At 58.6% G+C, this 26,496-nt stretch overlaps 1 protein-coding gene across 8 annotated transcripts in view; it reads left to right on the forward strand.

Annotated features, from left to right (window-relative positions):
• Window positions 1-26,496, forward strand: part of BIN1 (bridging integrator 1) — a 62,700-nt gene that overhangs the window by 12,300 nt on the left and 23,904 nt on the right. For 4 of the 8 annotated variants that reach the window (XM_007461311.1, XM_007461306.1, XM_007461307.1 and 1 more), the window contains exons 2-7: window positions 17,354-17,434; window positions 23,309-23,363; window positions 23,592-23,686; window positions 24,146-24,241; window positions 25,311-25,418; window positions 26,293-26,385. In XM_007461311.1, the coding sequence (XP_007461373.1) occupies window positions 17,354-17,434; window positions 23,309-23,363; window positions 23,592-23,686; window positions 24,146-24,241; window positions 25,311-25,418; window positions 26,293-26,385 (528 nt within the window). The remainder of the gene's footprint in view (window positions 1-17,353; window positions 17,435-23,308; window positions 23,364-23,591; window positions 23,687-24,145; window positions 24,242-25,310; window positions 25,419-26,292; window positions 26,386-26,496) is intronic. The other 4 variants (XM_007461313.1, XM_007461308.1, XM_007461310.1 and 1 more) reach the window with 1 other exon arrangement.

Here is a 26,496-nt window from a genome sequence, read left to right on the forward strand (position 1 = left end):
TTGTGTGTGTGTGTGTGTGTGTGTGTGTGTGTGTGTGTGTGTGTGGTGTGTATGGGGGAGGGGGGTTGGCCTGCTAGAGGAGAAGGTGACCTTGCAGAGCCACCTTGGGACTTTCCACATGGCCCCTGGGATCCCCCATGACTCCACCAGGCAGGTGGGGGAACCTGGCTTCATGCAGGAATCACGGGACTCCAGAGGGTCAGGGTCAGATGTGGAAGGAACTGTCCTGACTTGACTCCCACGGGGAGCCTCAGGTAGAGAGAGACCTGGGTGCAGACTGAAAACAGAGTTGGGGAGGGAGGGGAATCCCACGGCGGGGGAGGGGAGGGGAGACTTGAGGAGGAGTTAATGGCCAGGAATACAAGTGGAGTCGATCTAAACGGAGAAATAGAATCCACAAATAATTGGGTGCATTTGCTGAAACCGGGACAGGATGAAAATATTGTTGTTTGAAATATAAACTAAGCCAGGAGCTAGCTTATAAGTTTTGTGTGTGTGTGTGTGTGTGTGTGTGTGTGTGTGTGTGTGTGTGTGTGTGTCTCTGTCGTGTGTCCCTGCCACCCAGGCCTCCTGATGCAGGGGACCATGGGCCTGGCAGGGGCCACAGCCAAGGGGGGTACTGGGTCCTTCCTGTGGGTCTCAGGGGCGGCGCTGTCCTGGGTCTGGTGGACCGGGTGGGGGCCATCCTGGTACTGCACTGAGGAAGCTGCACCGAGGCGTGGGTGCAGGGCTGCAGGGCCGCCTGGGAGACCTGAGTCAGCACCCTGGGAAACCCATGGTCAGCAGCAGGACAGAACCTGATTCCTGCATCCCAGCTTTGGGTCAGTGCACCGTCGGGTCATGCTGTCCCACTGTGTGCACTGTGGGTGGAGGTGAGAGACCAGGAGAGGCCACACCCACATCCTGCAGCCCGATCCGAGCTCCTGCCCCCTCCCCTCCACTGGGGACTTGGGCCAGTTACTCTACCCTTCTTATTTCGATTTGCTCCTCCATACAATGGGATGACTGTCCTCCCTGCTAGACCCGAGTCTTCAGTGGTGGAGGCTGGTCCTGCTGTGAATGTGTGATCCTGACACCCGCACACAGTAGGCACTTAATGCTGAGTTGGGCTGTGAGGCTCCTGTGCACGAGGGATGGAAAAGGCTTCTCGGAGCATCTTACACAGTGTGGCAGGTGGAAGGCCCGTGTTCAAATCCCAGCCCTGCTCCTCCCAAGCGCTTGACCTTGGGCAAGTGACCTGTCCCCTCTGAGCCTCGGTTTCCCCGCATATGAGGATTTAACGGGGGAAGAGGTGTCTCCATTTCACAGCCGAGGACACTGAAGGTTGGGGTTCCAGCTCTCGGGTGGGGTGGGGGTACTGAGACGCCTTGGCGGGTGTGGGGTGTTCGGCTGTGCCCACGCCCTCCGTGTGTGTCCAGTTGGGCCATCCTGCCCAAGTCCGGGCCAGCCTTGGCCCAGCAGTGGTGGAGCCATCCAGGCTCAGCTTGGGATCCAGGTGGTGAGGCCTCGGGGGAGGAAGGAGGGGGAAGGTGTTGCCCAGAGAGGGCCCAGCAGGGGCCAGGTGACACCGTGGACCCCTTCCTACCACTTTTAGGCTTCCCCCGACCCCTATTGCCTCTCCCTGTAAGCAGCAGGAGTCTCTTCCAGCTTTTAGATGCTCCAGAAGTGTCCAGAGCTGCAGCTTGCGCTGGCCAGGAGCCGGCCTCCCCGGGTCTGGGGCGCGGCGCTCCCCCCAGGCCATGCCCTGCACTGCTCTCTTCTGCTCTCCTTTGGCACATTGCTGTGATTTTGTGTTTTTTTAAAAAAGCAGTGGGTAACTCTGACTGGCAGCTCAGCTTTCCCTTACTGTTGGATTGTGTTTCTCCTGGGAAAGCGGGCCCTGGGGGAGGAAAGGGACAGGTGGGTGTGAACAACCTCCGCAGCAGGTCCAGACGGCGAGCTGGCACTGGCTGTGATTTCTGGGGACCAGGGCCCTCTTTCGTGGGCGGGTGTGGGGGGTCTCTGCTACCCCTCCGTGTCCACACTGCCTCAGCTCTTCTCAGGGAGGGACGTGGGTCAGACCCTGAAGACCTCCTTAGCCAGATAGACTCCAGGGCTGATGCTCTGTCCCAGCCCTGGGAAGTCAGAGATGGAAGGGCCTTTTGCGCTCACTTGGTCCTTACCTCCCGCCTTTCAGGGTAGAGGTGGGACCCTGGGTGGTGACCTGCCCAGACCTCTGGCGGCCCCCGCATTGTCGCCTGTGGTCTCTGGGCTGGCAGGGGGAGGCCCCGGCTCTTGTCCACCGTGTGCTGATTTCCTGCATCTGCTGGGCTGGGAGGACCAGTGCCTCCCCCTCAGGCCCCTCCCTGCCCACCGTATTTCTCTTCCCCGCCGCAGCCCAAGTCCAGTGGTGCAGGGTTAGCAGGAGGGAGCCTGGGAAAGCCCCTCTTGCCCGCTGACAGTCAGCGCCTCTGCCAGGGGCGGGGCCACCACCGGACTCCCACTCTGGGCCCCTCTTGTTTCCCGCACCCTGGTCTTCGCCCTTGCTCTGACTATGCTCCCCTCCAGCCCCTCCCAGCCCCCTCGCAGCCTTCCCCCAGCCCCTGCTCTAGTGGAAAGCACTGGCACTGGCCCTGGCCCCCTCTTCTGCTCTGGGGCCCTGTACCAGTGAGTCCCCAGCCTTTGATTCTGCATCTGCAAAGTGGGGTGTCCTCACAGGTAGTGGCAACTTGGAATCAGGCCAGGGCTGATTTAGGGGACCCCTTAGGACAGCTCCCGGGCAGCCGAGGGCCTGGGAGGGACCACAGGGCCGGGGTGGGGAGAGGTGGGGGGAGAGGGGAGGGAACCAGCCCTCCTGCGTGCTGTGTCGTGGGCAGGGCGTGTGTCTGCACTTGGCAGGACTGGGTGGAGCTATTTAAAGCTGACTCTGGGCATCAACTCCTTTGAGTGACAAAAATAACAACAATAACCAAAATAAAAGCACTAACATGTTGGGAGAAAATACCACATGTCTTATGTCCTTTAGGTACTCTTTAATAGTTCTAGGTTCACAGATGTGGCCATGGAGGATTCCGAGTGGTAAAATGAATGAATAGCCTGGTTGCACATTTAGGCCAAACAGACATAGGCAAAGGGCCGAGGGCATTCAGAGGAATAAGTGAAGCCTTGTGCCTGGGGTGGGGGTCAGGGAAGGCTGCCTGGAGGAGGTGATGTGAAGGGCCGGCTTGGCCTGGAGTCAGTAGGGAAGTGGTTTCCTAATGAATATCGTGGAGGTGGCCGTGGTCCTGCCCCGGTCAGACCTTTGCTTGGCCCCAGGCAGGTGGGTGGAGGCGAGACCTTCACCTCCCCTGGCCTGGCTCTGCCTCTGTGCTCTGCTGAGTTGGGGGCTGGGCTCATGCTTTGTTGCTTCTCCACACAGGCTGTTCCCCTAGGGAGCCCAGCAAGCAGCTGATGAGGGGCTGGTGGGAGGTGGCTGGGCTGGAGGGGCAGATTCCACCCCTCTGCTGATGGCCGGCGTCGTGGCGCCTGGGGCTGAGAATAGCACCCACACTCGCGAGGAGGGGACAGGTGGGCCGCGGTGGCTGGGGGTGGGTGGTGCTGATGTCTCAGAACAGGTGGTGGGGAGGGCTGGGTGCAGGGCGGGGCTGGGCACGTCCTCTGCCGGCCCCACCCAGCACGGACGCAAGTGGCCAGCGGGTGACCTTGCGGCTGGGAGCCCTCCCTGACCCCTCTGTAGAGTGGGCGGCATCCTGGGCTCAGCGCTGGGATGTCAGATAGCAAGGCCCATCAGGGCTGCTTGTGGGTCGTCAGAGGCCAGTACTCTGAGCCGCTGTTTGGGCTCCAGGGGGCCTTTACCAGTTTACCCTTTTACCAGGGGTCAGGGTAATGGTGGTGGGGCTGGCAGGGCCCCTGCAGAGCCAGGGGGAGGAAGCTGCTGAGGGGGGTGGGACCAGGAACGGGAGGTGGGCTGGCTGCTGTGCAATGCTGTGTGTAAGCCCGAGTGAGTCATGGCGAGCAGGTGCTTGGGGCGCCAGGCACCAGGCACAGGAAAGGGATGTGTGGGCCGGGGGGGGTGGTGGAGGTGAGGGAACGAGGTGGGAGCGGCTGCTAGAGCTTTTTGGCTTGGGTGGGAGGAATCCCAGGTCAACATAGGGGTAAAGGGACAGGGGGAAGCCAGCCCCTGCTCTGTGCTGGACCCTCTTAGCTACACAGCCCCACTTCATCCTTATACCCCCTTGAGGTCTTGGCTGGGTTTGCTGATGGGGCTCAGGGCTCAGAAAGGTGAGCCCTGGCCCCCTGGCCCCGCCTACCTGCCTTCCGACACCTCTGGGGACCTCAGACTCACTGTGACCCCCAGGTGTCCCCACCTCAGGTGATTCAGGCTCCTTCCCTCTTGTTGTTCAAACCTGGCGTCCCCCTCAGTTTTCTCCCTGTCACCCCATCCTTGAGCACTTTTTGCCATTTCCTGTCTTGGCCCTAAACCATCATTGCCTCTCAGCTGGGTCACTGTAGTCACCCAAGTGGGCTCCCTACTCCAACCTGCTCTGCAGTCTGTTCCCAACAGCAGCCTGGGCTCAGATCTGTGGGTCAGATCACAGCTCTCCTACCCCCCGCTGGAGTTTCAAAGCCCTGTGGCCTGGCCCTGGCTGCCAAGGCAGTTTGTGCAGTGGTTGGAGGGTCTAGCCTCTGGAGCCAGGCTCGGGGTTTGGATCCTAACCACCCTGCTGGCTGGCTGTGTGACCCTGGGGAGTTTTTAAGGCAGTGCCTCAGTTTCCATGTCTGCAAAGTGGGGATAATAATAGTACTTCCTTCCATGTGAAGGGCTTGGCACCTGTGTTGCAGGGCATCTTCCTCCTATGCCTGCCCTCTTGTCCTCTTTCACACTCTGGCCTGCTCTTCCCACCCCAGGGCCTTTGCACTTGCTGTGCCCTCTGCCTGGTGTGGTCTCGCTCCTTCATCAGGTCACAGAGGTCATGTCCCTGAGCCCCGCCCTCTCCGTGCCCTGCTGTGTGTTTGTTCAGAGACTTCCATCGCCACTGGACATGCCTCCCCCTTGGAGCACCGGCCCTTCCAGAAGCGCACCTACCCATATGGAGGCCTGCTTCTGGTTCTGGTTCTGTGGACATCCAGGAATGGGCTCAGACTGGCGGGTGGTTCCTGAGGAGAGGGGAGCCAGTCATGACCAAGCCTGGGCCCCCTCCTGTGCCCCCTTGGGGCTCCAGGGCACCCCATGTGGGCTGACCCCCTCCCAGGTCCTCCCTGGGAGGAAAGGGGCTCCTTTAGAGTCATTTTGTTTGGGAACCAATGGCCAGGTTCAGATTCTAGCTACTGTTTACTTAGCCCTGAGACCAGGGGCATTAGGCCTCAAGTTTTTGTGTTTTTTTCTTTCTACAACATATTTTTATTAATTTACTGCCTGATAGTTATCTATAATACTTTTTTTTTTTTTTTTTTTTTTGGCCTCACCGCGTGGCATGAGGGATCTTAGCTCCCCGACTAGGAATGGAACCCAGGGCCTCTGCAGTGGAAGCGTGGAGCCCTAACCACTGGACTGCCAGGGAAGTCCCAGGCCTCAAATTTCCTCATCTGAATACCTCCCTCTCATGGGATTTAGCGAATGCTTGTAAGGCTCTTCCGGTGCCTTTGGATTAGCGGCTGCGTCTGATCTGTGGCTGCCTCCGCCCCGCACAGGCCCAGCCCAGCCCCGCCCCTCCCAGCGCCCCCCAACCCCTTCCCCATCCCAACTTCGGCCCCTGCTGCCTCTGCTCCCCGGTGCTCTGTTCTGGGCTGTTCCAGCCTCCTGCACCCACCGCAGCCCACCCTAGCTTCCTCTGGGGTCAGGGTGGCCCTGCTCTGGCTTCTGGCCACTGGCTTATCTGCTGAACAGGCTGGAATTTCAGGCTTCCAGGGAGGGGAGGGGAGAGAGGAGAGGACGGCAGGGTTTCTTGGCTGGAATCATCTGGAAACTCCTTACCTGGGAGTAAGTAAGTAAGTAAACTGGTTTCGACCAGACTGTCGTATTTCAAGGCGCTGTTGTGGGTCTGTCATACATGGCGGCCAAGTGTTTGTGTACCAGTTAAGGACGTAAAAAAAGAAAACCAAACATCACTTTTCACTCTCGCCAGTATTTCTAAAGGAAAGGAAGAATCACTAAAAGAGGAAGGAGATAATTTTAGAGTGACAGTTTCCCAAGAAAGGCCCGTTGGCTTCCTTAGTCGGTCAGCCGTTCTTACCCGGGCCCACAGGAAAGGATGATGAGTCTCTGTGGACTGGTGTCAGGGGATAGCGACTTCCAGAACATGAGGACTTGTGAAGAAAAATAGATCACCAAGTGGGGTGAGGCCCTGGCGCTTCAGGGAGGCTTGGGAGGGGAACCTGGGAATGTTTTTCAGTTTTGTATTTCATTGCAAAAATGTTTGCAAACTTTGCATTCTAATGCACAATCTGCCGCTTATGTCACAAAAGTGGTTTCTTTACCAGTCAAATCTTTGGAACGCTGCAAGGTGGAGCAGGAATCTTTTGTAGTAAACAGACATGCTTCCTGTTACCCCCAGGCGGCTCTGTATCCCTGTTTAAGAATCACAAGTTGAGGGATTTCCCTGGCGGTCCAGTGGTTAGGACTCCGAGCTTTCACTGCCCTGAGGGCCCGGGTTCAATCACTGGTTGGGGAACTAAGATCCTGCAAGCCCAGTGGTGCGGCCAAAAGGAAAAAAAAAAGAATCACAAGTTGGGTTTGGGTTTTGAAATCCATCAGGCTCGGGGTCCTGGCTCTGCCACTCATTAGCTGAGTGACGTCTCTGAGCCTGTTTCTTCATCTGTAACATGGGACCAACAGTCACACCTTGGGATGTCCTGGTGATATGAGCCCACCTTGTAAGGCAGTGTCAGGGGTGGTGGGCCCCCCTCAAGTTGGGTCCTTGGCCAGGGCTCCCTGGGGTCATGCCTTGCACTATGATCTTTGTGGAGCTTCGAAGGAGGGGCAGATGCAGTCCGTGGGGAACTTGGCTGGGCGGGTGCATGGCTGAGAGATGACATCCGATGGTGAGGGGTACCCCCCCCCCCGGGGTGTGAGCTGAGCTCACAGACTTCCCCTGAAAGGAAGGCGGGTGGCAGCGTCTCCTGTCACCTCCTCCAGCCAGCCTGGGGAGACGGAGGTGCCGAGCAAGGATGGGGGCACAGAGGAACCAGGGAAGGGGGCTGTCTCTTGGGGGCAGCCCTGTGTGTGTGCCGGCCTGGGGAGAAGGAGCTGGAGTTGGGACCCCTTCTCCTGCCTGAGACCCGCCGGCCCAGAGGTAGCCCTTCCCCGGGCCTGGAGCCTGGCTTGCCCCCCTGGGAGACTGTTGCTTTCCCTTTCTCTGGTTTTCTCCCCAGCTCCCTTCTGCATTCCGGATTCTTCTTCCACACCGTCTCCTGGCCTCTGCTCTGCTTCTTGCCTAGCTCTGTGGCCTCCGTGTGGTTCCTGCCACCTTCCTCCTGTGTCCGGAGGCAACTGAAGGGGCAGGAGCCACGTCCGGGAGCGTGTGTGGGGCTGTGTGCAGACACGTTGGGCGAGCACCGGCACGCGGACACGCGAGTGTGCACACGGGCCTGCGTTGGGGGGCATTCTTGCCTGCTGGGGTTGGAATGCTGTTACTGGCTCTTGCCCGAGGCCGGCGTTTTAACATTTATCTTTCTTAAAAAGTCATTGCCCTTTGGGGAAGTCGTCAGGCTGAGCCTGATGTATGGCCAGCCTGGCACCGCAGGAGGGCTGAGGAGTGCTGTTGGAGGGCCCCTTGCCATGCGTTCTGGAAGCCCTGTGCTCTGGACCGGCTTTCCGGGCCCTGGGCTCTGCTCCCAGGCAGGAGCCTGAGCCGCTCCCCACCGGGCCAGGGAGGCCAGACCCCTCATTCTAGCCGCTCTCTGCCTGGTGCCCACCCAGCGCCAGGGTGCAGCGGCCGCTCTGGGGCTGTAGCCGTGTCACACTGGCCAGCAGATCGCCAGCCTTGGGCGTGAGCACTGTGGTTCTGGAGGCAGAGATGCCTGATGCGTCTGCGTGAGTGAATTCACGGGCCCTCGGCGGGAGAGGCAGCCTCTGGACCAGCCAGCGGGGGGCAGGGGCCGCAGCCCAGGAGCGGCAGCCGGGGAAAAGGACCCAGGAGTCAGGAGCCCTGGGTCCAGTCCTGGCCGTCCCACAGTCTCCTGGATACCGACCGGGGTTCTTGGCCTTCCGCAAGCAATAGAAACTGACTAGGGGCCAGACCAGAAATTCAGGCAAGGCTTTACGGGGCACCCCCCACCCCAGCCCCCCCGCTGCAGCTGGTGGGAACGAGAACACACAACAGGTTCCCTTGCTCGCTTGCTTCCTGAGGAGAGGCAAGCTTGTTCCTTATATGGGGTGAGGGTAGAGGTGTGTCCAGGGGTTGGGCCGGAGGGGTGGCTGAGGTGCTTTGCCCACCCCCTTGGTGGTGCTGTGTGCAGGGGGCACGCGCAGTACCCTGCTTTTGCTCCCGACCCCCTACTTTTGCTCCAGGCTCTTCAAAAGTGGCAGCTGGGTTTTTTGGTCTCTTTGTATCTTTTGTCCATAATTTTGCCCCAACTGTGCATGCACGCAGTTATTTTTAGTCCCATATAGTTTCTTTATATTTTGTTGCTCGTGGAGAGGTGTGTCCAGGTGCAAGCATTGCAGCAAAGGGTCCCAGGTCCCAGGCTGTCTCATTCTCATTCATGAAACGGGGGTGCCAAGGCCCACTGGAAGAAGGGGTCCAGATGGCTGCACAGTGCCAAGAAGGGTTTGGCCAGGCCAGCAGGGCATCCCTGGGCTAGGGTCGACTGTCGGAGGAGCCCATCGCCTCTGCATCCCCAGGGCTCAGTCACCGGGTGGTGTGGCCTCGGCCTCGGCAGGGACGGACCCAGTGGGCAGCTGCAGGGCCTTGAGTCTAGCTCACTTTCCACAGCAGACGAGATCTGGGCCATACTTGCTCAGCCACGGGGTCCTGGCTCTGCTCCTTCTTGGCCCTGTGGCCAAATTCCTTCCTTTTCTCATCTCTAAAGTGGTGGTGAGAATACATAGCTCTAGGCCTGGCATAAAGATGAAAAGAAAGACCTAGGAACCGGACGCCCAGGAGCAGTGAGCACACCTCTCCCCTAAAGGGACCCTGGGCTTCCTGGAGGAATGGCTGATTCTAGGGCCGGGGCAGGGACCCGCTGAGCCTGGAGCATCTCGTAGTGTCAGGAAGCAAGGAAGTGCTCAAAGACCAGTGGAGGCGTGTCCACAGGCTCCCACTGGCAGAATTTAGGACAGTTTGAGCGTGAAAAAGAATAATGATGGTAATAGACTATAGCACATTGAATGCAAAACGGAGGCAAGAGTCCATAACAATATCCCCATAAAGGCAAGACCAGGGGAAGGACTTCTTTATAGCACAGCAGGTAATATAGAGGAGGTGATAGAAGCCCGCGATAACAGTTGGTTCAGGCAAAGCATGAGAGGCACAGAGCTTCTCAGACTTTAATGCACGCAGAGCACTAGGGGACTTGTTAAAATGCATCGTCAAGTCCAGTGGAGCCTGAAATTCTGTATTTCTGCCAGGCTCCCAAAGGGCTGTGATGCCGCTGGTCCGTGGACCCCACTTTGAGTAGTAAAGTATTAAATGGATTTAAAGACATCCGGTAAAAAGTTATTGGCCGTGGACAGTCACACAGTGGCGATGTATCGCCTTTCAGATGACTAGTTAATTATCTAGAGACAAGTCATCTCTACGGCAGAGGTCTGGCAAACACTGCCTGACCAAGTGGTCAAGCTCAGCACCGGAAGCAGGGGGCATCCTGAGGTGATACTGTTGAAGGACACATTGCCTCTGTAGTATGCTTGCCAAAACAATGTTTAACCTGGACTTAATCATGAGGAAATGAGCAGATGAATCTGGAGTGTAGGGCGTGCTCCATGGGACTGGTTTGTACTCTTAAAAAATGTGTGGCACAGGGAACCATACTCAGTATTTTGTAATAATCTATAAGGGAAAATGATCTGAAAAATAATAGATATATATGTATAACTGAATCACTTTGCTCTACACCTGAAACTAACACAACATTGTAAACCAACTGTACTGCAATAAAAAAAAAGGTCAGTATCTTGAAAGAGAAACAAATATGTACAGTGAATAGGTATGTGGGGGAATATTTTAGACTAAAGGAGACAGGAGACATGACAATAAAAAGCGAAGTGTGTACCAAGTGAAGTAAGTCAGAAAGAGATATCACTTATATGTGGAATCTAAATATGACACAAATGAACATATCTACGAAACAGAAACAGACTCACAGACATAGAGAACAGACTTGTGGTTGCCAGGGTGGAGAGGGGGAGGGATGGATTCGGAGTTTGGGATTAGCAGATGCAAACTATTATATAAAGGAGGGATAAACAAGGTCCTACTGTATAGCACAGGGAACTATATTCAATAGCCTGTGATAAACCATAATGGAAAAGAATATGTAAAAGTATACATATGTATAACTGAGTCACTTTGCTGTACAGCAGAAGTTAACACAACATTGTAAGTCAACTACACTTCAATTAAAAAAAAAAAAAAAAAGCAACGTGTGAACTATGAACTGTGTTTGGATCCCAGATCAAAAAACAAATAACCTGGGGCTTCGCTGGTGGCGCAGTGGTTGAGAGTCCGCCTGCCAATGCAGGCGACGCGGGTTCGTGCCCCGGTCCGGGAAGATCCCACATGCCGCGGAGCGGCTGGGCCCGTGAGCCATGGCCGCTGAGCCTGCGCGTCCTGAGCCTGTGCTCCGCGATGGGAGAGGCCACAACAGTGAGAGGCCCGCATACCGGAAAACAAAACAAAACAAAACAAATAACCCAGACCTAAGGGAGATTTGGGGGACAACTAGGAATGTTTGTATATGGACGTATATTGGGTAATAGTAATAAGTAAACAGTAAACATCGGGGGTGCCATGGTACCACGGGGATTTAGGAGAACATTCTTATTCTTGGAAATGTGCCAACGTCATTGGGGTGAAGGACTCGGGGTACAGGGTCATGATGTTTGCAGCCTACTTTCCAGTGGTTGGGCTAACATACAAACAAACAAACTAAACTGTTTCGATAGAGAGAAAGAGAGAAAAATTGTGGCCTGTGTTAACAATTGGTGAGTTGGGGGAAGGGCAGAGGGCAGTCTGTTGTACTCTTCTTTCAACTTGTTTTGCCATTTATGTGGGTTATATTTCAAACTAGAAGTCAGGAGGGGGCTTATGCAATGTGGCCGAGCCTGGTGGGCTGGGGCTTACCTCTCCCCCCTCCCTTCTTGCTCTGCTGAGGCCCTGCCCACCTGGCTCCTAGGTTACTAGAGGGTTGGGAGGAGTGTGGGGTCAGGCGTCCATCACAGGGGCCCCGGGGGGTCCGGGCAGCATCTGGGCTTGAGGACCATGAAGCCGGCCCATCCCGCTGTTTGGAACAGAGGATGGAGCAGTCGGGCAGGAGTCAGGGGGTCACCCCGGGGTGTCGGGGAATGAGCCAGAGACCCTGAGGCTGTGGAAAGTTGGGGCAGAGTATCCTGGGAGGGGGCAGCTCCAGCCACCAGGTGGCCTTTGGCCCAATTCTGATGGCCACCTCTTCATTTTTGCCTCTGGTGTGTCTCCATCCGAATGGGTCCCTGTTGTGTGACCCCTGGGAAAGCATGGCCTTCCACCTGCCCATCTGCCTGTCCGTCTGTGTGCCCCTGCCTGCCCGGGAGCCTCTGTGAGGCTGCAAGGACGTGCATCCTGTCACTGTGGTCCCCTGACCGCAGGCCCTGCCCGGAGGAGGAAGTGCAGTGGTGACGCCCAGCCGCCCGGGCGCAGCTCATTCCGTGACCAACCTCAACCGAGGCCGTGGCCGTGGAGGTGCCGGAGGAGATGATGAGGAAGGTGAAGGCCTGCTGGGGTCTCAGCGGCTGGGTGGTGGGTTCCCCGGGGGAGCTGAACGCTCCTCTGTGTGTGTGAGCGTGAGGGCTCCGGGTGTTGGGGGAGGCGGGAGAAGGTCTCCATCTCTGCTGGTCTCTAGAAGGGCTTTTCTAGCCTGGTCCAGAGCCTGGGGACCAGGGCTTCCGTCCTGGGCCCCTGGGCTGGGCTTTTCTTGCCAGCCTTATGCTACATGTTCAGATGTGGGCATGTGTCCCACACATGCAGGGGGCAGGCCATGCTCTGGGAGGAGGGAGGGGTCCAAGCAGGGCCCCTGGGGTCAGCCGAGGGGTGAGTGCCTGCACGCTTGCTCCCCTGCGCTGTGTTGGCTGGGCTGGGGTGGCTTGGAGGGGGCCAGGTCTGCTGGGTGCCCCTCCTCCAGTCTGGAGCTTGGGAGCAGCCCTGTGCTCACTCCTGACTGTGAGGCCCTAGGCTGTGTGTCCTGATTTGCCTGCCATCTGTCACGTGGAGCCAAGGACACTTACCTGTGAGGAGGGGGCCCGCGGTGTCTGTCAAGTGCCGTGCTCGGTGGGCAGTGAGCGAAAATTGGTCCCTAGTTCGAACGAGACTGGCCCCGGGGGCCCTTTCTGTTTTTCTGGGTTTGGTGGCCGGGTGTGTGGCACAGCTGGTCTGTCCCCTGGGGCCACTGGCCATCCAGGAGGAGAGGAGGGGGCCTGGCAAGATGGCCCAGATGAGGCCTCTGGGTCATGAGAGGGGCTGGGGAAGAGGCACCCCCCTCCCCTGCAGCACCCCAGCTACAGGAAGCTGTCTCTGAGCCCTGGCACTTAGAGGCACTCAGCCGTGTCCCGTGAGCCTCCTGCCCCACCCAGGGAGGGGCCCCTGGTCCTGGGTCACAGCCCAGCCCAGACAGGCTGACCCATGGCCGCTGTCGGGGAGGTTCGTTCTGCCACCAGCTCCCCTCTTTCTGCCCTGCCCGGGGCTGGTCCTTCTGAGGCTCTCCACACCCTCTGCTATCTAGCTGCACTGAGGATGTGGTGAGAGCAGACGGGGTGGCACCAATAAGGCTTCCTGGACCGCTGGGCTTAGGCTGAGCAACTGCGACCTTGGTGTCATCTGTCGCATCGTCAAAAAGGCTCCCCTTTGTTTATTACAGGGGAGACATGCGTGATGAGCGTGCGCTTAGTGTGACACAGGAGAGTCTGGGGCTCCCCTCTCAGCGAGAAGAGGGCTGTGAGCTTGTGTGTGTGAGGGCTGGACAGAGCCACCCTGGGGTCTCTGTGGGGGTGGGGACAGATCGGGCATGGCCCAGCGGCTTTTAGGTGGCAGGGTGATCGGGTGCAGTCTGGGCACCCCAGAGGCTGGTCAGAAAGGCCTCTTCCCCAGTGTTTGGGGCGTGGCAGGAGGCCCAGCTATGGAGGGTGGCAAACAGGTAGCCATTGGTGCTGTGGAGCTTTACTGCACCAAATTTTGTCCTGGTCCCTGGCCTGGGGCAGGTGGTGCTCAGCTTGTTTTTCCCCCAGTAGCCACACTGGGAGCTCCCCCTGAGGACGAGGACCCAGGCTGTGTGCCCTCCTCCCCTTGTCTGTAAAGTGGGATGGGTACAGTGAGCAATAAACAAGGCCAAGGCCAGCACACACTCACTGGGCGATGCCCTGAGCCTCGACGGTGCCGTGGGTACAGTTACTCCCGTGTCAGAGGCAGGCACTGAGGTGTAGCGAGTTAAGCAGTTAGCCTGAGGTCACATGGATCCGTGCTGGTCACCGCCTTCTACATTGACTTTGCAGGGCTGGGACCCACTCGAGCCAACACACGTTACCCAAGACCAGACCTCAAATTCGTGTGAATGCCAGATCTCACCCTGATCCTAACAGTCACCTTCACGGCGAGCTGTCTGCGTGTCAGGCTGAGGACTTTCCATACACGACCCTCTCATTTTGCATAACAGGAAACTGAGAGATGGGCTCTTTTGTTCAAGGTCAAGACTCTGACCTCAAAGTTCACAGCTCAGATGAGAACGTGTTGTGTGTCTACCCTGTGCCCAGCCCTGTAACGGAGCTGGGGACACAGAGAGGGCTGGACACTGTCCTCGATCTCAGGCTGTGCAGGCTTGGGCAAGGCCAGAGGCAGACACTCAGGCAATGAGGAGAGTTGGTACAGGCCCTAAGTGGTACAGAGTGGGGTGGAGGAGGGAAAGGGCAGGGGCAGCTTCACAGAGGAGATGTCACCTGAGCAAGGTTTTGGAGGATGAATAGGAGTCTGCTCTGTGCACATGCATGCCCGTGCATTCAAGTACAGAGTGTGTGCACGTGACTTCTGTCTGGCATCTTGGGATGCCATCTGTCTGGACTGGGAGCGTGGGTTTGTGTCAGTTCCAGCCATCAACTGTGTGAAGGCTGTTCTGAAAGTCTTTTAGGGGATCACCTGTACTTGGGTACCTACTATGGGCCAGGTACAGAGATGTTTTACAGACATGAGCCTTAAGGTGGGCGCTAATGTCCTTTATTTAAAAAAAAAAAAAATTAATTAATTAATTATTTGGTTGCATTGGGTCTTTGTTGCTGCGCATGGGCTTTCTCTAGTTGCGGCGAGCGGGGACTACTTTTCATTGAGGTGCGCGGGCTTCTCATTGCGGTGGCTTCTCTTGTTGCGGAGCACGGGCTCTAGGCGCGCGGGCTTCAGTAGTTGTGGGTCGCGGGCTTAGTTGCTCCGCGGCATGTGGGATCTTCCCGGACCAGGGCTTGAACCCGTGTCCCCTGCATTGGCAGATGGATTCTTAATAACAGCGCCACCAGGGAAGCCCTCTAACGTCCTTTTTATTTTCCGACAAGGCACTTGAGGTTGAGAGAGACGGTCAGAGTCCCTTTTTCTCAGGGTTCTTCTCACCACCTGGCGTAGTCTCACCATGGCTGGCCTCTTTCTCGAGGCCTGAAGCTCTCTCTGGTGGCTTCCCCTGGCTGGGGGAAACCCACAGCTGTGTCGGATGCCTGGGGCCAGGTGTGCATGTCTGTGTGTACATCGGGGCCTTGGCGTTCTCAGGAGCCCTGATAGCCGGGCGAGCACTGGTGACCCCACTGATGGAGGGCATCTCCTCAGGGAGAAGGAGAGGCAGGGGGTGGACAGGCTCACTTTCCAGTCCTCCTGCCTGATGGTTTTTGCACCAGTGGCCCCTGCTGACTTCTGCAGGTTCCTTCCCACCTGGTGGTCCATTTCTCTCTCTGGAGGTGGCGGGGCTGTGGGGTGGGCGTTGATGGGGTGAGTCACCTACTTGTGCTCAGTGCCGAGTAGGCTGGGCATCCCCACAGCTCCACCCTGTTTCTGTGGGGACAGCCGGATGAGGCTGCCAGGGGAATGGGGAGCCTGTGGATTGAGGGAAGTGCCCGTTTTCTTTCTTTTACTTTCTTCTTCTTTTTAAAAATCTTTTCTTGGCCACGCTGTGCGGCATGTGGGAATCTTAGTTCCCTGACCAGGGATCGAACCTGTGCTCCCTCCATGCATTGGAAATGCGGAGTCTTAACCACGGGACTGCCAGGGAAGTCCCAAAGTGCCCGTTTTCCTGCTCGTGGTTTTGCTTTTCTCCTCTCAGTCCCGTGCTGGCCCTTGGCATCCAGCTGCACTTCACCCATGGAGTGTCCTGACTGTTGTAGCACAAAGTTGTTGGCGGGCTGCTCCCCAGTGTGCGCCGCTGCCCCCGCATCTGCCACTCTCACCTTTCTTCTCCATCCTTTGTGACCTCTCGTCATCTTGAGCGACTTGAAATTCCCTAGTAACGGACCTCATCTTTCTGGTCCTCCTCGCCTTTGCTGCAAGCTCTCCCCTCTGTCTGAGCTGCCACTTCCCCCTGGAAGTCTTCCTTGATTACCCGGCCTGGATAGGATCTCCATCCTGGGCTCCTGCAGACTTGTGTACCTCCCTCTCTCTTGGGACTGGACACACGTCTGAATGATTTGCTGCCCCAGCAGAGATGAACAGGGCTGGGCACAGAGTGGGCGTTTGGCAAGAGATGGCCGAATGCGTTGCATGATGAGAGAGAGGGTCTGAGAGCTGACTGGCCTCGCCCTGGCTCCTGGGCAGCTGGGGGAGGGGGAGCGGAGCAGCACAGGCCATCCTAGGGTCATTCAGGGGTGGGAAGGGTCCAGGCTGTGTTCTGGGACCGGGCATTCCTCGGTCTAGGACCCTGGCCTGGCATTCCAGCCCCATCTGGTACTCATCCCTGCCAGGGGCCCACCTGTTTGTCTCCTCCACCTGCCACCATCACCCACTACCACCTGCTTACTTGTTATTCTTGCTGGGTCTTGGCCGCCGTCTATGCCGACCGTCATCTCGGTGTTGTCCTTTTTGCTTGCCTGCCCAGGCCTGTGGAGGGGAGTCTTTGCCTCCCTCTACCCCTGCACACCCCACCTCCCGTCTCCCTCAGTATCCCCTTTCTGTACCCCCATCTCATGTTTTTCTCTGCTGTCTTTCCATTGCCCTCACCCTTTCTTGCTTCTTTATTTTCTCTCTCTCTCTCTGCCCATAGAGGACTCTGGGATTGGAGGGACAGAAGCTGGGCGAGGGGAATCTGCGAGAACCTGGTGGGCCAGGGCTTCCTCTCAGGCTCCTGGTCTGGTTCCCTCTTTTTCTAGATCTTTCCCCCTCTCCCGGCCTTGGGTCTCTCTCTCTCTCTCTCTCTCTCTCTCTCTCTCGCTCTGCCTTTACTCACCCCCCCCCCCATCTGTGTCCTTAAGGCCCTCTCTGCTGACACAGCTGAGAAGGGACAGCTGTGACTCACAGAGGGGCGAGTCTGCCTCTGGAATTTGGGGAGTAGAGTGTGTGGCCGTGAGCCCACGTGTGTGTGCCCTTGTGTGCCTGTGTGTGTGAATGCACGTGTGCTAGTGTGAGTGCCAGGGGTGGGAGGGAGTCTAGATATGGGCTAGAATGGGTCACAGCTGAAACTCTGGTCAGATTGGGAGCTGACTCCCAGGGACCGCAAGAGCCTGACGCCCAGCCACCCTCCCTGCCCTCCTGGTCCTGGGGCAGTCACTTCCCTGCCCCTCCCTCTGGTATTTAAGAGCCTTGGGCCCAGAAAAAGGACTCATGTGGGGAGGTGGGGCTGCCCCTACTGGCCCCCTCATGTTCAGCTGCCAGGGTGGAGGGGGGAGCACCCAGGGGTGCAGTGTAAGCTCAGCTAGGAGGGGCGCCTGACCCCTCATGCTCCTGTTTCGTTTACTACAGCAAGTCTGTCCTAAGTTCCTCCTCTTGACTGGTGGGTGAGCCCTGTGTAGAGGATGAAGAGGGTCTCAGGCCTGCCCTCGGGGGTCACAGCAGCCACAAGACCTCTGATGGTCCCGGTGCCCTGGGTTGGGTGCTTTTGGCCATGGGCCTCCCAGACCCGACCCTGGCTGGGGTGGGGAGGGGTCTGCGGTATTGGTGACGGGGCCCTCTTGGTTTGGCTACTTCCCTTCTCAGAGTAACACACTTTCTTTCTCCCTCTGCCTTGGCAGGTCCTCCAGAAACTGGGGAAGGCGGATGAGACAAAGGATGAGCAGTTTGAACAGTGTGTCCAGAATTTCAACAAGCAGCTGGTGAGTGTGGGTGGCCCTTGGCCTTAGGGAGCTTGTGAAAATGGAACTGTGGCTGCCAGGTGGAAAATGTCAAGAGCTGAATTTGTGGGCTAGGGGAACTTGAGAAGAGGATCAGTGTGGGCTGGCGAGGTCATGGAAGACTTCTTGGAAGAGGGAGCATTGGCACTGGGTGTGGACCGTGGGGGAGAGGAAGGAGGGGCAGGGATATACCTTAGGTCCTTGGTAACACTTAAGGTTGGGGTGGGAGCTGGCATTAGATTGTGCCCAGGCTCTGGGAAACCTTGAATGTCAAGGCAAGTGGGATCTCTAGAAGCTTCTTGTGAAGAGAGTGGTATCTGCAGGGTTTAACGTGGGAGCAGAGCAGGCTGACTTTGATTTGGGCACCTTAATCAAAGTGTCGACCGTGCCTGGCTGAGTGGCAAGCTCCAGGCCTGGCCATTTGTAGATGGCTTGTGGGTGCCTGTAACAACCCTGTAAGGCAGCTGGTGTCACTGTGCCCCTTTCACAGATGAAGCAGATGAGGCTCAGAGAAGTTGGGTGATTTGCCCAAGGCCATCCAGCTTTGGGAGTGGATTCAGACCCATACTTGTCTGATTCCAAAAACTGCAAGGGACTTGAGGGGCATCCTTAGCAATTCCTTTTACAGGCCAGGGGCCGGTGACAGGAGGGCCTTAATTATGTTGGCAGCCTGGGGGCAGTGGTTAGATCCAAGGGAGGACTTCCTGACCAAAGGGCTCTAAATACCCTGACTGGGTTGTACCTGAGACCTTCCCCACTCAGGTCTGCTAAGTCTAGAATAAGCTACTTTGGTGGCTGTGTCTGAGTGTAGTAGAAGAGGGGAATGAAATGACCCTGGCAAGAGTCCCCTCACTGGGCAGGGCCAAGGAGGCAGGGAGAGAGAGCTGGGCCACGGCTCTGTGGCTTCTGCAGACCAGCCCCAGTGAGTAACAGATGGGGATGGGGGCCAGAGGAGGCCACAGGAATGGGCATGGCTGTGGGGAGTGAGGTCAAGGTCTCAGCTCTGCTAGGAAAGGGGCCAGGTGGGCCTAGACGGGGGCTGGGAGGGCCCAGGCCTCTTCCTGCTTGTCCACACCTGACGCCTCAGAAAGCATGGAAGGTACCCACCACAGCCTCTGCGGCTGGAATGGAACCTCTGGCGGAAGGGGCCTCCTTTGGAAAACTCTTGACAGCTCCCTGGCCAGGGGCTGGGAGCAGCTGGGAGAGGGCCAAAGAGCATGCTGGGAGAGGGCAGGGGTGCATGCTGGGAGAGGGCCAAAGGGCATGCTGGGAGAGGGCTGGGGTGCATGCTGGGAGAGGGCAGGGGTGCATGTTGGGAGAGGGCAGGGGAGCAGCTGAAAGAGGGTAGTGGTGCATGCTGGGAGAGGGCCAAAGAGCATGCTGGGAGAGGGGGGTGCATGCTGGGAGAGGGCAAGGGAGCAGCTGGGAGAGGGCCAAAGAGCATGCTGGGAGAGGGCCGGGAGCATGCTGGGAGCGGGCAAGGGAGCAGCTGGGAGAGGGCAGGGGTGCATGCTGGGAGAGGGCAGGGGAGCCTGCTGGGAGAGAGCCGGGGTGCCAGCTGAGAAAGGGCCCAGGACCAAGTCTACCCTCACCTGCCAGAGAAGCTGAACTGAGCGGTTCCCCAGAACAGGGTTGGGAGCCCCCATGGCTGCTTGTCCTCCAGCCCAGGAATGTTTCAAGGCCCAGAACAGAGACATCTACTGGCTTTGTGGCTCTGTGTGAGCCCTTGCCCTTTGGGCCTCAGATTTCTCACTTGCAAAATAGAGGTTTGAACAAGAACTCTGAAGTCCCCTCTGGGTCGCTGGCTCTGGGCAAGGAGTCACCCACTGATCTTTGCCCAGAGGGGCTGGGGAGTGAGGCCAGGGTTAAAGATAGCCAGTGCTGGTGGCTACCTGGCTGTGGACATGGGCGGTCATTTGAGCTGGTGCTCTGCCCTCAGGCTGGGTGGGGTGGTCGGCTTCTCAGGGGCCAAGGGTGGAAGCAGGGTGGGCAAATTTAAGGTCTCGTTTGAGGCTTGGGGTAACCCTCCCTTAGGAGTTAGGGCAGCTGGGCAGTTCTGGATTTGATTGGTGTGTGGAGGTGACTAGGACCTGGGGGTGGGGTTCAGGATTTACAAAGGTGTGAGGGTCACTATTCTCAGGGGAGTGAATTCAGGGAGCTGCAGGGCTTGGAGGGGGGCGGGGGGGGCGGCTTGGGAGAGGCCAGGTGAAGCTTGAGCACAGGGAGCCCTGCTTTTCACCTGGGAACACCAGGCCTAGTGGGCCAGCCCTAGTTGAGTTCAGGATGGCAGGGAGTTTGGGCTTCAGGGAAGTGAATCTCCCACCCCTTCCTGTGGGGGTGGGTCCTAGGAGAGGGTGTAGGTCACCTTGCTGTCACCTGCTCTCACAGGGACCCAGTTTACATAGCTCCTCTGGGCCTGCTCAGTATTAGTTGCGCCATCCCTGCCGCTGCGCCCTGTCCCTGCACTGTGAAACCCTGGAGGGCCCACTCACACTCCCGCCCACCTGAGTGCTTCAAACCCAGCTCAGGCCCTCCTGGAAGCCATCCTGGGTCCTCCAGGTGGCCCAAGCTCTTCCTCCTAGGAGCCACCTGGACCTTGCACCCCAGGGCTCATTGTTGCTGTTTATCTGTCACTGAGGTGGGGCAGGTCTGATTCCTTCTCATCCCCCAGGATCCACCCAGGCCTCTGCTCCAAGGGGTCATTTCTGGCTATCTGTCATTTGAAGCTCCTCTGGCATTGATTGCAGAGGGGTAAGAGTCAGCTGGAGCCAGAGAGGTCCACACAGGGGAGGACTTCCCTGCCCCCTGGATTCCCTGGGAAGAGGGGGGCTGACGTCAGGGAGGCAGGGAGAGCCCTTGGAGGGAGGTTCGGGGGACATGGGCTGGCTGCTGGCCACCCCATGGAGCTGCACCTGCCGTCGGTCCCAGGCTGTGGTGCCCTTCCAAGACTCCCAAGTCCGGAGCCAGGAGAGCAGGCTGAGGGGCAGGGGCTCCAGAACTTTATCCTCCCCCAGCTGCTCTGTAAGGTGTTTGTTAGAGCCCAGGAGCCTCCGGAGAGTTGTTTCTCAGAGCCAGTGTGGAGGGGAGGTGGCTTGGGCGCCCGCCTGAGGAGGCAGCTGGCTGGGGGCCCCGGGGTGGGGGGCGTCGACCCTGGGACCAGCTGCAGTTGGCACAGGGTGGGCCTTGCACATCTGTACCCAGTGTGCCTGCTCACAGCGTGGCCTTGTTTGGAAAGCACAAGGGGCCCTGGTACGGCCTGAAGCCTGGGCAAGCGTGGCAACACCCCCCTCCACGGGCGACCCCTTTCTCAGGGTGCATTGGAGACAGACGCTGGGGGACTCAGGGGAGGGGAGCGAGGTGATGGAGTCTAAGCTGGGTCTGGAAGATTCTGTGACATCAGATGAACACAATAACATTACATCACAAACATACTTGAGTCTTCATCTCTACCACCAAAGCACTGAGTTGTGAAGACTGGGGGCGGGGTGCATCAAGGCTGCATCAGGAATGGGGTGGACCCTTCCTTGTTCCCCAGTCACATGGGGTCCACATGCGATCCCTGAGGGAATTCCAGAGAGGTTTGAATGCTTGTGGATTGGCCTTTTGTTTCGTACTTTAATCTTTAATCAGCACACCTCAAATTTGGATGTTCCTAAGAATTATATGTGGCCAGGGTTTTATACTCCAAAACTCCATTGAAGGAGTTTTAGAGAGGGTTTCCTTCTTTTATTTATTTACTTATTTATTTTGATTTTTTTGTGGTACGCGGGCCTCTCACTGTTGTGGCCTCTCCCATTGCTGAGCACAGGCTCTGGACGCGCAGGCCCAGCAGCCATGGCTCACGGGCCCAGCCGCTCCGCGGCACGTGGGATCCTCCTGGACCAGGAAACGAACCTGCGTCCCCCACATCGGCAGGCGGACTCTCAACCACTGCGCCACCAGGGAAGCCCGAGGGTTTCCTTTCAAATGCGATGTGCTGAAACCCTCCTTGCACAGTGTCTCTGCTGTCCCATGGAGGCATTCATCATAACGAATAGGCAGCTGCCTGTTCCGGCCCCTTTGTGACCCATTCGGCAAACTGGGGCCTGAGTGGCCAGGTATTGGAGGTTCTCTCCGGCTCTCCCAGTGCCTGTGTGACCCTGGGCAAGTCATGCAACCTCTCAGTTTCCTCTTCATTAGGTGGAAACAGTGGTGTTGAGAGCTGGTGTGTGGAAAGTGCCGGCCCCAGTGACGAGCTGCTGCCTGGAGCTCTGAGGACACCAGGGCAGGAGGAAAGGGCTCTGGCTGTAAAGAGGGGGGCCTGTTTGCAGGGGGACAGGAGAGGTTTGAGGGTGTTGGGGGTGAGCCTGTGCAGGGGGGCTGGGTCCCTGCCTGCCCTCGGCTGGAGCCTTGACCTGCAGTGGTGGACCACCACCTTCCGTCTCCTGCGGGAGCTCCAGGCTGGCTGGGTGGAGCTCTGTGGGGGCTCAGGTCTCCTGGGACTGTGGCTCAATGCTGTCATCTATCTAACCCTCCACCAGGGGGAGGGACTTCAAAACAAGGTGTCACTGAGGCATAGGCTGGTGTCAGGGTAGGGAGAGCCCAGGAGGTCTGCCGTCAAGGCCCTCCAGAGGCCCCGGTCTCCTGTGTCCCCCTAGGTCCCCCATCATTGTTCTCAGTGTACAGCCCACTTCCTGAGGCTGGCCTTCACGACCTCGGGCCTGGCCCAGCTCACTTAAGCCATTTCCCTGAAGGCCTGTGATGTGCCAGGCGCCCCTGCAGGCACTCCACGCACATTTGCTTGTGGTCTCCCAGGCTGGGGTCATTCGACCCAGTTGACAGGCAAGGAGACCGAGGCTCAGAGAGGCTACGTGTCTAGTAAGGGACAGAGCTGGGTCTTCACGGCCCCAAAGCCTATGTGTGCTTTCTCCCGCTTTCCACACGGCTTCTGAAAACTTCAGCATCTCCCTGGCGGTCCCTGGCGGTGGTCTCAGACTTTCCCCGCTGGCCTCAGCCTGCTCGCCCCTCCTCGCCCCTGGAGCTCAGCTTTCCTGCTCCTGCCTTTTGTGGTGCTGATGGCCAGAGGGAGTTGAGGCTGTGCCTGTGGTTCCACCCTCTCTGCTGCCCCTGCCTGCTGTTCCAGGAAACCCCGGGAGCTGCCCTCCCAGCTCAGGGTGCTTCACTCCCTGGCCCATTCTCCCTCATCAGCCTTTCCTCCTACATCTTCCCTCTCAGCTGGACCAGTGTCCCGAGAGGCCTGGACATGACCCCCATACTTCTCTGAGCTCCTTCCAAAGGCCTCCCCTTCCAGACCTCTCCTCTCCCCATCAGAACCCTCCTGACCCTGGTGGGATGCAGTGGGAGTCCGCTGGCCTCAGGCACCAACCACCTAAGCTTTCAAGACAAGGTGCTGGGTGGTTCCTGTACCCCCGGTCATGTTCCTGGACTTGTTGGTTGCCTGGTTCATGGTTACCCGAGGGCAGGCCTGCCACATGCTGGTCCCATCCTACACCTGGGCTGTGCGTGTGTGTGTCCTTCGACCGTGCTGCAGTGTCTCGTCCAGGGTGGAGGGGTCTCTGTCTTCTTGCCTTCCTTACAGGGCTGAGAATAGTGTCTGAGAGAGAAGGTGCTGACACCCTTGGGTGAATGTTCCTTCGGGCACAGGGCTCCCAAGAGGGAGCTCAGTGTGTCAGTGGCCAGAGAGGCGGTAGCTGCCATGCCCCGGCACGGGGTGTTTTCCTGCCTGGTATCCTGTAGGCCTCAGTGCCTTGCCGTGGACAGCCCATCCGTGGCAGGTGTCCATGAGGTGCAGGAGGCAGAGGGCAGGTGTGGGCTGTGCCCCAGGCCCTCACCTTCTTCTCGTCTGCCTCTTTGAAGACGGAGGGCACCCGGCTGCAGAAGGATCTCCGGACCTACCTGGCCTCCGTCAAAGGTAAGGGGCAGACCTGGCCTGGATGGGCGGGCTTCCTGGGACACAGAGAGGGGGCCATCTCCATGTGGAGCTGATGGGCGCAGAGCTGGGAAGGGGCAGCAGGGCTGTCAGGGATGTCCACCTACCTCCTGGGACTTCAGGAGTGGGGCAAGGGTAACCGCCCCACCCCCCACCCCCAATCAGGGGTCCCCATGGCCCTGGCTGCAGCATGGCCCTTCTGCCCCACAGCCATGCATGAGGCCTCCAAGAAGCTGAACGAGTGTCTGCAGGAGGTGTACGAGCCTGACTGGCCTGGCAGGGATGAAGCGAACAAGATCACTGAGGTGAGTGTGGGACCGGTGGCCTGGGCCCTTCCCCAAGGGCCCTTCTGACCTCAGCTGGCCGCCTGTCGCACCCTGCGGCACCCTCTGGGACCAGCCCTTCTGGTCCTCACGTGCTGTGTGCTCTTGGACAAGTCCACCTCCCTCTCTGACAGCCCTCGCGCTGAGATGGTTTCCTGATGTGGTCCTGAGGCACCTCCCCTTTCTGCGCTGTGTCTCCTGGCTCAGGAAGCCTCCCTCCCTGGCCCCACCAGCCCTGGGCCTATCTGATCCTCAGGGTCACGTTTTGAAAAGGCAGGAGGTGTGACTCCAGTTTATAGATAAGGAGGCTGAGGTTCTGAGGAGCCGCCCAGCCGTGAAGCGATGGGTCAGAGCTGGCCCCCGGGTCCCTGGGAGGTGAGAGCCGGACCCGCTGTGGGCCGGCTCCCCTGGTGCGCGCTGCTGTGCTCTCATCTCCCGCAGAACAATGACCTGCTCTGGGTGGATTACCACCAGAAGCTGGTGGACCAGGCGCTGCTGACCATGGACACGTACCTGGGCCAGTTCCCTGACATCAAGGTGAGAGGCGCTTGGTCTGTCCACCCTGCTGCGGCCTGGCAGCCTGTGTCGGGGAGCTGGAGAGGGAGAGAGGGACGGGGGTGCCGGGGCCGGGGAGAGGGCAGCCCCGGGCTGAAGGCAGGCCTCCCGCCCGTCGCCTGGCACTTCGTCCTCCAGGTCTGCTCCCTTTGAGACCAGCCTGCCAGCCCCCAGACCTGGGCCTTTCTGAGCTGGAAGCCCTGTATCTTTGGGTCTCCAGACTATGGAAAGAGACCTCATGGGGCATGTAAGTGTGTGGCCATGTCCCTGTGGAGTGCCTGTAGGGTTGATGAGGTGTATTAAGGGGCTGGAAGGCCTGGGTATGTGTGCCCTGTGTTAGGCTCTGTGTGCTTGGAAGGGAAGGTGTGTATAGCTGTGCGTGTCGCCTCTTACCTGGGTGTGTTTGTGCAACTTCGCGTGTTCAAAAAGCCAGCTGCCTTTGCTGAGCCCGGGTGACTTAGGACCTGTCAGTGTGCCAGGATCTCCGCCGAGGTGACTGGGACCCCAGGTGCTCCAGACATGCAAGCAGAGTTGTCTGGAGCTCAGGTGGTGACCGTAGTGCTGGACCCGATCCCCTGGGTGGGTGGGTGCAGGGGTCCCGCTCCACGCTGGCCCCCTCGGCCACCCGGTGCAGATGCCTCGGGCTCCCGAAGGTGCCTTATGGGGAGAGCAGGAGGGAGGCAGGTGGTGGTGGCCCAGGGGGAGAGAAGCCCGAGGCCCAGGAGGCCTCTTTAAGGAGCTGAGGGCCAAGGGAGGAGGCTCATCAGACGCGGCCAGCAGGAACTGACAAAAATGGTTCACTGTTGCGAGGACCTCCATAGAAGAAAGGACCACAGAGGGCACGGACTGCCTCGAAGGGTGAGCTCTTTGCCACCAGAAATGTCCGACAGACAGTCGCAGGCACGTCTTAGACGGACTTGAGCCTGGAGTCGGCTGCCCTGAGCCCTCCGGGTACATCTAGGTCACCGTGCCTGTGACCCAGTTTCCCCGGGTCAGTATCTCAGCGTGGGCACCAGGCCCTGTTCAGCCCCCTCCTCCTTCTGTCCCCCAGTCACGCATCGCCAAGCGTGGGCGGAAGCTGGTTGACTACGACAGTGCCCGGCACCATTATGAGTCCCTCCAAACCGCCAAGAAGAAGGATGATGCCAAAATTGCTAAGGTAAGGCTGGGGGTGTTGCGTGCTGCCGGGGAATCTTCAGGGAGTGGCGGGCAGCAGGGCCGCAGGGGTCCCAAGCCCGCGCCAACCCTCCCCCCCCACCCCGGGGGAGCCTTCTTCCTGTGCTGCGTTCACTGCACCCTTGGCAGGCTTGTTTGTCACTGCGCCCTGGCCTGCGGGCATCCTCAACCCCCTTGCCAGATGGCTTCACGGTCCCGGTAGGTCTGGCCCCGGTAGGTCTGGCCGAAGAGCTGGGGTGGGGACGGCGCTGGGTCCAGGGCCTGAGTGAGAGGCTCTTGTGGGCCCCTGGGTGAGGCCCCCCTCCTGGCCCAACCTGTAGTGCCGCCCTGTCCCCTGGCCCCTCTGCCTGCTCTGAGGCTGCTTTCCAGGATGAGAACAGGCCTGGCTTGGGTTTCACTGGCCCGGCCCCTCCCGGCCTGGCGTGCTCTGGCTGGAATTCCTTCACCGGATCCCAAGCGACCCTGCCACAGCTGGAACAAACCGGGCGGGGGTGGGGCAGAGGTTGCACACACACTCTCCAGGTGAGGGTCTGCGGGCGGAGCCCCCCACCCAGCCCTGGGCAGGACTGCGCTTGCCGAGCCCCTCTGCCCCTGCTAACGATTCTCACATTTTGCTTTGCAGTTGGAGTTCACCCCCTTCTCCGCCCCGCTCGGGGCACCCCTTAATTCTCAGCCTCGGGGCCTTTACCTGCTCTGGGGGGGGCTGGCCCTCTGGAGGGTGGCAGGTGTCTGTCACTGCACTGGAGACTGTTTGGACGTCGTGTTTAATGTCTGTGTCTCTGTTTCTTTCTCCCCACCTCCCTCCTGTTTCTCTACGCTCCTTGGCCTTGACCTTGACCTCCCCTCCCCACCCCCAGCCTGTCTCGCTGCTTGAGAAAGCCGCCCCCCAGTGGTGCCAAGGCAAACTGCAGGCTCATCTCGTAGCTCAAACTAACCTGCTCCGAAATCAGGTGACACTGGCTTCTAACCTTGCACGTGCTGGCGCCTTCTGGTTTGTCGTCCTGTCCTTGGTGCTGGGTGGTACTGGGCACCCATCTGCCCAGACGCCCTGGGGGGGGGGG

The sequence above is a fragment of the Lipotes vexillifer genome, unplaced genomic scaffold (genome assembly GCF_000442215.2).
Source record: "Lipotes vexillifer unplaced genomic scaffold, Lipotes_vexillifer_v1.1 scaffold158, whole genome shotgun sequence".
NCBI lineage: Eukaryota > Metazoa > Chordata > Mammalia > Artiodactyla > Lipotidae > Lipotes > Lipotes vexillifer.